This window comes from Balaenoptera physalus, assembly GCF_965194825.1.
Source record: "Balaenoptera physalus genome assembly, chromosome: X".
NCBI classification, from domain to species: Eukaryota; Metazoa; Chordata; class Mammalia; order Artiodactyla; family Balaenopteridae; genus Balaenoptera; species Balaenoptera physalus.
Genome location: NC_138903.1, coordinates 51,348,868 through 51,361,344, shown reverse-complemented (window position 1 = coordinate 51,361,344; position 12,477 = coordinate 51,348,868). Strand labels below are relative to the sequence as shown.

The window sequence follows — 12,477 nt, the reverse complement described above, 5'->3', positions numbered from 1 at the left end:
AAATAGAAAATATGAACAGGCTAATCACAAGCACTGAAATTGAAACTGTGATTAAAAATCTTCCAACAAACAAAAGCCCAGGACCATATGGCTTTACAGCCGAATTCTATGAAACATTAAGAGAAGAGCTAACACCTACCCTTCTCAGACTCTTCGAAACTATAGCAGAGGTAGGAACACTCCCAAACTCATTCTACGATGCCACCATCACTCTGATACCAAAACCAGACAAAGATGTCACAAAGAAAGAAAACTACAGGGCAATATCACTGATGAACATAAATGCAAAAATCCTCAACAAAATACTAGGAAACGGAATCCAACACCACATTAAAAGGATTATACACTATGATCAAGTGGGGTTTATCTCAGGAATGCAAGGATTCTTCAATATACACAAATCAATCAACGTGATACTCCATATTAACCAACTGAAGGAGAAAATCGACATGATCATCTCAGTAGATGCAGAGAAAGCTTTCAACAAAATTCAACACCCATTTATGACAAAAACCCTCCGGTAAGTAGGCATAGAGGGAAGTTTCCTCAATGTAATAATGGCCATATATGACAAACCCACAGCCAATATCGTCCTCAATGGTGAAAAACTGAAACCATTTCCACTAAGATCAGGAACAAGACAAGGTTGCCCTCTCTCATCACTATTATTCAATATAGTTTTGTTAGTTTTAGCCACAGCAATCAGAGAAGAAAAATAAATAAAAAGAATCCATATCGGAAAAGAAGAAATAAAGCTGTCACTGTTTGTCGTGACATGACACTCTACATAGAGAATCTTAAAGATGCTACCAGAAAACTACTAGAGCTTATCAATGAATTTGGTAAAGTAGCAGGATACAAAATTAATGCACAGAAATCTCTTGCTTTCCTATACACTAATGACGAAAAATCTGAAAGTGAAATTGAGAAAACACTCCCGTTTACCATTGCAACAAAAAGAATAAAATATCTAGTAATTAACCTACCTGAGGAGACAAAAACCTGTATGCAGAAAATTGTAAGACAATGATGAAAGAAATTGAAGATGATACAAATAGGTGGACAGACATACCGTGTCCTTGGATTGGAAGAATCAACATTGTGAAAATGACTCTACTACCCAAAGCAATCTACAGGTTCAACACAATCCCTATGAAACTACCACTGGCATTTTTCACAGAAGTAGAACAATAAATTTCACAATTTGTTTGGAAACAGAAAAGACTCTGAATAGCAAATGCAATTTTGTGAAAAACAAAAAGAGCTGGATGAATCAGGGTCCCTGACTTCAGACTATACTACAAAGCTACAGTAATCAAGACAGTATGGTACTGGCACAAAAACAGAAATATAGATCAATGGAACAGGATAGAAAGCCCAGACATATACCCACGCACATATGGTCACCTTATCTTTGATAAAGGAAGCAAGAATATACAGTGGAGAAAAGACAGCTTCTTTAATAAGTGGTGCTGGTAAAACTGGACAGGTACATGTAAAAGTATGAAGTTAGAACACACCCTAACACCGTATACAAAAACAAACTCAAAATCGATTAAAAACCTCAGTGTAAGACCAGGCACTATAAAACTCTTAGAGTAAAACATAGGTAGAACACTATATGACATAAATCACAGCAAGATACTTTTTGACCCACCACCTAGAGAAATGGAAGTAAAAACAATAATAAACAAATGGGACTGAATGAAACTTAAAAGCTCTTGCACAGCAAACGAAACCATAAACAAGACCAAAAGACAACCCTCAGAATGGGAGAAAATATTTGCATATGAAGCAACTGACAAAGGATTAATCTCCAAAATTTACAAGCAGCTCATGGAGCTCAATAAAAAAAAAAACAAACAACCCTATCCAAAAATGGGCAGAAGACCTAAATAGACATTTCTCCAAAGAAGATATAGATTGCCAACAAACACATGAAAGGATGCTCAACATCATTAATCATTAGAGAAATGCAAATCAAAACTACAATCAGATATCATCTCACACTGGTCAGAATGGCCATCATCAAAAAATCTAGAAACAATAAATGCTGGAGAGGGTGTGGAGTAACGGGAACCCTCTTGCACTGTTGGTGGGAATGTAAATTGATACAGCCACTATGGAGAACAGTACGGAGTTTCCTTTAAGAACTAAAAATAGAACTAGCATACCACCCAGCAATCCCACTACTGGGCATATAACCTGAGAAAACCAAAATTCAAAAAGAGTCAGGTACCAAAATGTTCATTGCAGCTCTATTTACAATAGCCAGGACATGGAAGCAACCTAAGTGTCCATCATTGGATGAATGGATAAAGAAGATGTGGCACATATATACAGTGGAATATTACTCAGCCATAAAAAGAATCGAAATTGAATTATTTGTCATGAGATGGATGTAGTTAGAGTCTGCCATACAGAGTGAAGTAAGTCAGGAAGAGAAAAACAAATACAGTATGCTAACACATATATATGGAATCTAAGGAAAAAAAAATGTCATGTAGGACCTAGTGGCAAGACAGGAATAAATACATAGACCTACTAGAGAATGGACTTGAGGATATGGAGAGGGGAAAGAGTAAACTGGGACAAAGTTAGAGAGTGCCATGGACATATATACACTACCAAACGTAAAATAGATAGCTAGTGGGAAGCAACCGCATAGCACATGGAGATCAGTTCAGTGGTTTTTGATCGCCTAGAGGGGTGGGATAGGGAGGGTGAGAGGGAGGGAGATGCAAGAGGGAAGAGATATGGGGACATATGTATATGTATAACTGATTCAGTTTGTTATAAAGCAGAAACTAACACACCATTGTAAAGCAATTATACTCCAATAAAGATGTTTTTAAAAATGTTAAAAAATAATAATAAAAAAATTAAAAAAATAAAAGTAGTTATATGTAGGTAGTACGGTTATGGCCCATTTGATTTAAAATATTGCATATTTTTACATCAATTCTCATGATGAACAGATTCCTATGTAAATAAAATTATAAATAGGTATAAAAAAATCAGAGAGGAAATAAACAATATAGATATCAAAAAACAATAGAAAAATCAGTGAAACGAAGAGTTTTTTTTTAATTGGAGTATAGTTGATTTACAATATTGTTTAATGGTGTAAAGCAAAATGATTCTGTTATGTATATATATTCTTTTGAGAGTCTTTTCCCTTAAAGGTTGTTACAAAACATGAAATAGTTACCTGTGCTGTAGAGTAGGTCCTTGTTGGTTATATATTTTATATATAGTAGTGTGTAATCACAAACTCCTAATTTATCCCTCCCCCCTTTCCCTTTGGTAACCATAAGTTTGTTTTGTATGTCTCTGTGTCTATTTCTGCTTTATATGTTTGTATCAATTTTTTTAGATTCCACATATAAGTGATATGTTTATGATATTTGTCTTTCTCTGTCTGGCTTACTTCACTTAAGTATGGTAATCTCTAGGCCCATCCATGTTACTGAAAATGGCATTATTTCAATTTTTTTGTGGCTGAGTAATATCCATAGTATATTTATATATACCACACCTTCTTTATCCATTCATCTGTTGATGGACATTTATGTTGTTTCCATGCCTTGGCTATTGTAAATAGTGTTGCAATGAATATTGGGATGCTAGTATCTTTTTTAGTTATTAGCCAAGCTCTTTAGGAAAAAAAAGAGAGAGCCTAAATAAATAGAATAGAAATAAAAGAGGAGAAGTAAGAACTGATATCACAGAGATATAAAAAATAATAGGAGAATAGTACAGTTATGTACCAACAGACAGGACCATCTAGAAGAAATGGATAAATGCCTAGAAAGATACAACCTTCTAAGACTGAATCAGGAAGAAATAGATAATCTAAAGAGACAAATAACTAGTAGTGAAATTGAATTTGTAATTTTTAAAAACTCCCAACAAACAAAACCCAGGACCAGTCCATTTCACAGGGAAGGTCTAGCAAATATATACAGAAAACCTAATAGGTATCCTTCTCAAAATATTCCAAAAAGTTGAAGAGGATTGAACACTCCCAACTTCATTCTATGAGGCTAACATTACCCTCATACCAAAACCAGAAAAAAAGGTACTACAAAAAAAGAAACTTACAGTGCAATATCTCTGATGGATATAGATGCAAAACTCCTTGACGAAATATTAGCAAACCGAATTCAACAATATAGAAAACGGGTCATACACCATGATCAAGTAGGATTTAGTCCAGGAATGTAAAGATGGTTCAATAGCCACAAATCAATCAGTGAGAAACAACACATTAAAAAAAGAAGGACAAAAATAACATGATCAACTCAATCAATGCAAAAAAGGCATTTGACAAAATTGAACATCTATTCATCATAAAAATGCTCATGAAGTTTGGTGTACAGGGAACATACCTCAACATAATAAAGACCATTTATGACTAACCCACAGCTAACATCATACTCAAGAGTGAAGAGATGGAAGACTTTCCTATAAAATCAGCAATAAGAGAAGGATGCCCTCTCTCACCATTTACATTTAACATTACAGTGGAAGGCCTAGCCACAGCAATCAAAGAAGTAAAAGGAAGAAAAGCATCCAAATTGTAAGGGAAAAAGTAAAACTCACTATTTGCATATCACATGATACTATATATGGAAAAAGTCCCCACATACAAACAGAACTAATAAATGAATTCCCTAAAGTTGCAAGATACAGGATTAATATACATATATCTGTTGCTTTTCTATACACTAATAATGAACTATCACAAAGAGAAAGAAAGCAAGAAAAAAGTCCCTTTTAAAATAACATTGATAAACTTAGGATTAAGCACACCCAAGAGGGTGAAAGACTTATATTGTGAAAACTTTAAAACACTGATGAAGGAAATTGAAGCTGACACAAAGAAATGGAGAGATATCCCTTAGTCATGGATATGAGGAAATGATATTGTTAAGATATCCGTAATTCATAGGGTAATCTGCAGATTTAATGCAATCCCTTTCAAAATACTTATGTCACTTTTTAGAGAAGTAGAACAAATAATCCTAAAATTTATATGGAATCACAATAGACCCTGAATTATCAAAGCAATCTTGAGAAAAAAGAACAAAGCTAGAAATATTCACCCTTGCTGACTTCAGACTATACTACAAAGCTACAATAATCAAAATAACATGAGATCACTGGTAAAGACAGGATGGCAGAGTAGAAGGACATGGGCTCAACCCTTCTTAAAGAAACACCACAATCACAACTAACTACTGAACTACCACCTACAGAAAAATGCTAGACCCTACCAAAAAAGATACCCTACATCCAAAATCTCAAATGAACAACCTAACCTTACACCTAAAGCAACTAGAGAAAGAACAACAAAAAAAAAACCCCACAAAGTTAGTAGAAGGAAAGAAATCATAAAGATCACAGCAGAAATAAACAAAATAGAGATGAAGAAAACAATAGCAAAGATCAATGAAACTAAAAGATGGTTCTTTGAAAAGATAAATAAAACTGACAAAGCTTTAGTCAGATTCATCAAGAAAAAAAGGGAGAGGGCTCAAATCAATAAAATTAGAAATGAAAAAGGAGAACTTACAAGGGACACCACAAAAATACAAAGGATTGTAAGAGACTGCTACAAGCAAATATAGGCCAATAAAATGGACAACCTAGATAAACAGACAAATTCTTAGAAAGGTACAATCTCCCAAGACTAAACCAGGAAAAAAATAAAAACAGACCAATCACAAGCATTAAATTGAAACTGGGATTTCAAGCTTCCAAAAGAGTGATTGCCTCGCCGCTCCTCACTCGCAGCCCCGTGCTTCGCTCCTCTCCGAACATGGCAAAAATATCCAGCCCTACAGAGACTGAACGGTGCATCGAGTCTCTGATTGCTATTTTCCAAAAGCATGCTGGAAGGGACGGTAACAACAGCAAACTCTCCAAGGCCGAGTTCCTTATCTTCATGAATACAGAGCTGGGTGCCTTCACAAAGAACCAGAAGGACCCTGGTGTCCTTGACCGCATGATGAAGAAGCTGGACCTCGACTCTGATGGACAGCTAGATTTCCAAGAATTTCTTAATCCTATTGGCGGCCTGGCCCTAGCTTGCCATGACTCCTTTATTAAGTCTACCTCTTCCCAGAAGTAAATCAGAGGAGCCTTTGGGCCTGGCCTCCAGCCCCACTCCCTTTCCTTCAGCTTCCCAATTATCATCTACCCCTCACAGCCCACACATACCCTGAGCCCAGTGCACCCACCACCCCATGCAGGCCACTCCTGCTGGTAGTAATAAAACAATATTGTTTTCTAAAGCACACACTGGAGAGTCAGTAAATTTGTGCAAGGGAGGGAGATGACTGGGAGGAATATAAATTAGATTGATGGAAACAGTTACCAGAAGTTGCAAAGTAAATAGTAAAAATGCATCGTGGGTGTATACATAATCATGACTAATGATACCAACATAATCATCTAAATTACTCAGACTGATGGAGAGACGTCACTTATTGTTCACTCATTAAACGTCTACACACCCCAACTATAGGCACTGTCATAGGCTTTGAAAATACAGTCAGCAAGACAGACAAGGTCCTGCCTTCACTGATGTTACCTTCTAGTGGGGGGGGGACAATAAATGAATAAACAAACAAATAAAGGACTATGAGTGCAATAAATACATACATACATAAATAAATAAATAAATAAATAAATAAATAAATAAAAATTTTAAAAAAATTAAAACTTCCAAAAAACAAAAGCCCAGGACCTGATGGCTTCACAGGTGAATTCTATCAAACATTGAGAGATGAGTTAACAACTATCCTTCTGAAACTAGTCCAAACATATTGCAGAGGAAGGAACACTCCCAATCTTATTCTATGAGGCCACAATTACCCTGATACCAAAACCAGAAAAAGATACCACAAAAAAAAAAAATTACATGCCAATATAACAGGTGACCATACATGCAGGATCTTCAACAGAATACTAGCAAATCGAATCTATCATTACAATCAAAGGATCATACACCATGATCAAGTGGGATTTATCCCACTGATACAAGGATTTTTCAATATCTGCAACTCAATCCGTGTGATACACCACATCAACAAATTGAAGAATAAAAACCATATGATCATCTCAATAGATGCAGAAAAAAGCTTTTGACAGATTTCAACAACGCATTTATGATAACAACTCTCCAGAAAGTGGGCATAGAGGGAACATAACTCAACAGAATAAAGGTCATATATGACAAGCCAACAGCTAGCATCATACTCAATAGTGAAAAGCTGGAAGCATTTCCTCTAAGATCAGGAAAAAGACAAGGATGTCCACTCTCGCCAGTTTTATTCAACATAGTTTTGGAAACCCTAGCCACAGGAATCAGAGAAGAAAAAGGAATAAAGGCAATCCAAATTGGAAAAGAAGTAAAGCTCTCACTGTTTGCAGATGACATGATACTATACATAGAAAATCCTAAAGATGCTACCAGAAAAATACTAGAGCTCATCAATGAATTTGGTAAAGTTGCAGGATACAAAATTAATATACAGAAACCTATGCATTTCTATACACTAACAACAAAAGATCAGAAAGAGAAATTAAAGAAACCCTCCCGTTTACCACTGGATCAAAAAGAATAAAATACCTAGAAATAAACCTACCTAAGGAGGCAAAAGACCTGTTCTCCAAAAACTATAAGATACTGATGAAAGAAATTGAAGACGACACAAACAGATGGAAAGATATACCATGTTCTTGGATTGGAAGAATCAATATTGTCAAAATGACAATACTACCCAAGGCAATCTACAGATTCAATGCAAATCCTATCAAATTATCAATGGCAGTTTTCACAGAACTAAAAAAAATCTTAAAATTTTTATGGAGATACAAGACACCCCAAATAGCCAAAGCAACCTTAAGAAAGAAAAATGGAGCTGGAGGAATCAGACTATTCTACAAAGCTACAGTAATCAAGACAATATGGTACTGGCACAAAAACAGAAATATAGATCAATGGAACAGAATAGAAAGCCCAGAGATAAAGGCACACACCTATGGTCACACCTATGGTCACCTTATCTTTGACAAAGGGGGCAAGTATATGCAATGCAGAAAAGACAGTCTCTTCAATAAGTGGTGCTGGAAAAACTTTACAGCTACATGTAAAAAAAGTGAAATTAAAACATTATTTAACACCATACACAAAACTAACTCAAACGGATTAAAGACCTAAATGTAAGGCCAGATACTATAAAACTCTTAGAGGAAAATATAGGCAGAACACTCTTTGACATAAACCACAGAAATATCTTTTTTGATCCAACTCCTAGAGTAATGGAAATAAAAACAAAATAAACAAATGGGACCTAATTAACCTTAAAAGCTTTTGCACAGCAAAGAAAACCATAAACAAAATGAAAAGACAATCCAAAGAATGGGAGAAAATATTTGAAAATGATGCGACCCACAAGAGATTAATCTCCAAAATTTACAAACAGCTCATGCAGCTTGATATCGAAAAACCAAATACCCCAATCAAAAAATGGGCCAAAGACCTAAATGGGCATTTCTCCAAAGAAGACATACAGATGGCCAAGAGGCACATGAAAAGATGCTCTACGTCGCTAATTATTAGACAAATGCAAATTAAAACTACAATGATATATCACCTTACACCAATCAGAATGGTCATCATGAAAAAGTCTACAAATGATAAATGTTGGAGAGGGTGTGGAGAAAAGGGAACCCTTCTGCACCATTGGTTGGAATGTAAATTGGTACAGCCTCTATGGAGAACAGTAGCAGTTTCCTTAAGAAACTAAAAATAGAGCTAACATATGATCCAGCAATCCTACTCCTGGGCATATATACAGAGAAAAACATGGTTCGAAAAGACACATGCACCCCAATATTCATTGCAGCACTGTTTCCAATAGTCAAGACATGGAAGCAACCTAATGTCCACCGACAGATGAATGAGTAAAAAAGATGTGGTACATATATACAATAGAATATTACTCAGCCATTAAAAAAATGAAATAATGCCATTTGCAGCAACATGCATGGACCTAGAGATTATCACACTAAGTGAAGTAAACCAGACAAAGATAGCATATGATATCACTTATATGTGGAATCTAAAATAATTATGCAAATGAACTTATTTGCAAAACAGAAATAGAACCACAGACATGGAAAACGAACTTATGGTTACCAAAGGGGAGGGGGAAGGGATAAATTAGGAGTCTGGGATTAAAATATATGCAATACTGTATATAAAACAGATAAACAACAAGGACCTACTGTATAGCACAGGGAACTATACTCAATGTCTTATGGTAACCTGTAATGGAGGAGAATGTGAAAAAAGAGTATACATATTTATTCATGTGTGTGTGTGACTGGGTCACCTTGCTGTGAACTTGAAACTAGCACAGTATTGTGAATTAACTGTATTTCAATAAAAAATTGTTAAAAATAAAAATTAAAAGTAACCACATTTAACCATAAAAAAAGATGTGGAAATTAAAACCGCAATGAGATACTACTTCACACCCACTACGATGGCTGTAATGAAAACAAAACTGTTTGAATCTCTTCTAAAATAAGTCTTTCTCCATAGATTTATGATCTCGCAGTGTTGAAATACTAAATTCTTGTTATAATTGTAATAATTGTTTTGATTATAAGTTTACATCTAAATTATTCTGTTCAAAAGAACAGATTAATCATTCGTATGCAAGCATCATTTTATAAGTATTTTTTTTTAAACTAAACATGTGAAGGTGGGAGGGAATGGTTAAACTGTGAAAATATCCTTATGCTGATTTTAGTGAAGCCACTACAAAACATGTTTCAGACAATATCTAATAACCTGATTAAACACTTATTCTATATGGAAAAGGGCATGCCATGAAAATGCATATGCAAAATTATCCCAGCTTTGTAAGAGCGTATTAAAAAGGCAATGGAAAGTGTTAATATTTGGCTATGAGCCCTGCAGAATGGGAGGTGGGTTTATAGTTGATTATTTTCTTCTTCATGTCAATTTGCTAAACTTTACACCGTGCACACATTGACCATACAATTCCTCTGCAATCAGTGAAAAAGAAAAAAAAAAAATTATCCTCAACAAGTCCGGGAGTACAAGTCAGTAAAAATTACCGAGAGATTGGGTCAAGATGGCAGACTGAGCACTAGTGCATTTCTCTCCTACCTCAAATTCCCTTAAATGACAGAAAAGGCAGGTTTCTGTATATAAAGAATAACTCCAGAATGACAGGGGGAAATGAAAGGGCAAATTCCTGGAGGATGAAAAGCAGATGGGTCAGGGGTACTGAGGTAAGGATAAGGGTGGGGGTGGGGAGACTGGGGGCCCAGAACTGAAGAGGGGGCGCAAGGCGGTTGGGGAGGGGATTTGTTGGCCAGGCGGCTCCAGATTTTGGGAAAGGGGCGGGGCAAGGAACCAAAGAGCGTCTCCCAGGCCCAGGGCAGGGGCGGACAAGAGAGTTGGCGGGCGAGGTGCGGGGGGTGCTTTTCTGGGCAGGAAGGGGAGGCCTCTCTCCTGGCCGGAAGCTGTGCTCTACGGAAAAGAGGGAGGAGACTGCGGCGACTGCAGCGGCTGGTGGGAACCTGATGTGGCAGAGGGGCCGCTGCTGCCAACAGGGAGCGGAGGGCCCGCGAGCCGAGTGCTGGAGACACTGCCGCCATCCTGTTTGCCTGTCCAGCAGCCCACTTGACACGCTCCTCTCCTAAGGATCCTCCCTCCCAGCTCTAGCAAGCACCTGGCTCGTCGTCTGCTGGTCCTCCTTTGACACAGGCTCACCGCGGAGGCAGCAGCGAGGTGCCCGATTTGGGCACGCGAGGCCCGCTATCCCCGGCCTGGGGGAGTCTGTGCCCCCTGGCCTGGACAGTGTTGGACGCAGGGCGGGAGGAATAGGAGGGTGCACCCTATTTCTTTGACTGCAACCGCAACTCCTTCGCGCTAGCATAGCCTGAACTAGCTGGGGAGAAAGGTTACTGCAGGCACGCAGCCAGAATGCCTTGATTTCCAGCCTTTCTGCATAGCTTTCGGGAAAAACTTAGGCGTGGGTGCATAGAATGCACTAATTAGGAGAAAAAGTTCACCGTGTCATGCATTGAATTTATTTTTTCTTGATTTCATTTCTTGGTCCTCCTTGCTACTGTGCTCCGCGCAGGCATGAAGACCCCGCTCGGAAAAGCAGCTGCAGGGCAGCGGTCCAGGACAGGCGCAGGACATGCCAGTGTGTCTGTGACCGTGATGAAGAGAAAGGCTGCACACAAGAAGCATAGGAGCAGACCCACCTCCCAGCATCGGAGGAACATCGTAGGCTGCAGAATTCGGCACGGATGGAAAGACGGAGATGAACCTCTAACACAGTGGAAGGGAACCGTTCTGGATCAGGTACCTGTAAATCCCTCTCTGTATCTTATCAAATATGATGGATTTGACTGTGTTTATGGATTGGAACTTCACAGAGATGAAAGAGTGTCATCACTTGAAATCCTTCCTAATAGAGTTGCATCATCTAGAATCAGTGATACACACTTAACAGAAATTATGATTGGCAAAGCAGTGGAACATATTTTTGAGACAGAGGAAGGTTCCAAAAATGAATGGAGGGGGATGGTCTTAGCTCAGGCACCTGTCATGAACACATGGTTTTACATTACCTATGAGAAAGATCCTGTATTATATATGTACCAGCTCTTAGATGATTATAAAGACGGTGACCTACACATCCTTCCAGATTCCAATGATTCTCCTCTCGCAGAGAGGGAGCCAGGAGAAGTCATAGACAGCCTAGTAGGCAAACAGGTGGAATATGCCAAGGAGGATGGCTCCAAGAGAACTGGCATGGTCATTCATCAGGTGGAAGCAAAACCCTCTGTGTACTTCATCAAATTTGATGATGATTTCCATATCTATGTCTATGATTTGGTAAAAACATCTTAGAGGTCATTTTGAAATTTGCCAAATATGTGAGACTGTTTGTAAAATCTGAACACACAAAAAGTCTTGATTGCTTTACAGTTTGTAAGAACCATCTTCTCCCAATTTTTCACACTTTTGCCTGGCAAAAAATTGGAACTTCCACCCTCTCAGACATTTTTTGAAGAAACCTTTTGCCTTTATCTCCAACCTTTTTACTGGTTCCTCCCCACAGAAGAATGATTGACTTATCTAATTAGTGAGAAGGGTAAAGTCTGACATCCATTGCCCCATATTTTTATCTTGGGTGGTGTTAATAGGCTAAAGGTAGCTGAACACCTCTTGCTTCATTCTTTTGGGGATTTGGACAATCTGCACTCACTGAAGTGTGAAGCTTCCTGAGATATTCAATATGGCTGGCTGGGTAAATTTCTTTGCAATTCAGCCCTCCCCTTAGGGCTGGCTGGGTAAGTGTCTTTGCAATTCAACCCCTCCTCTTCAAAAGTCTAATATGGGGAGGAATGGGA

The 12,477-nt window shown here is 37.8% G+C and overlaps 2 protein-coding genes across 2 annotated transcripts; both read left to right on the top strand.

Annotated features, from left to right (window-relative positions):
• The first annotated feature begins 5,761 nt into the window (after positions 1 to 5,761).
• On the top strand, positions 5,762 to 6,304 carry LOC309651883 (protein S100-A11). The gene has a single exon (XM_082445035.1). The coding sequence runs from the start codon at positions 5,825 to 5,827 to the stop codon at positions 6,134 to 6,136; it is 312 nt and encodes a 103-aa protein (XP_082301161.1). The 5' UTR covers positions 5,762 to 5,824; the 3' UTR covers positions 6,137 to 6,304.
• A 4,293-nt stretch (positions 6,305 to 10,597) lies between these two features.
• On the top strand, positions 10,598 to 12,099 carry SPIN3 (spindlin family member 3). The gene is made up of 2 exons (XM_082445028.1): positions 10,598 to 10,840; positions 11,196 to 12,099. The coding sequence occupies exon 2, from the start codon at positions 11,198 to 11,200 to the stop codon at positions 11,972 to 11,974; it is 777 nt and encodes a 258-aa protein (XP_082301154.1). The 5' UTR covers positions 10,598 to 10,840; positions 11,196 to 11,197; the 3' UTR covers positions 11,975 to 12,099.
• Positions 12,100 to 12,477: the final 378 nt, after the last annotated feature.

What these genes read in the sequence shown, in the direction of transcription:
- SPIN3 (XM_082445028.1), top strand. Translation starts at nt 11,198, where the DNA reads ATGAAGACCCCGCTCGGAAAAGCAGCTGCAGGGCAGCGGTCCAGGACA.
- LOC309651883 (XM_082445035.1), top strand. Translation starts at nt 5,825, where the DNA reads ATGGCAAAAATATCCAGCCCTACAGAGACTGAACGGTGCATCGAGTCT.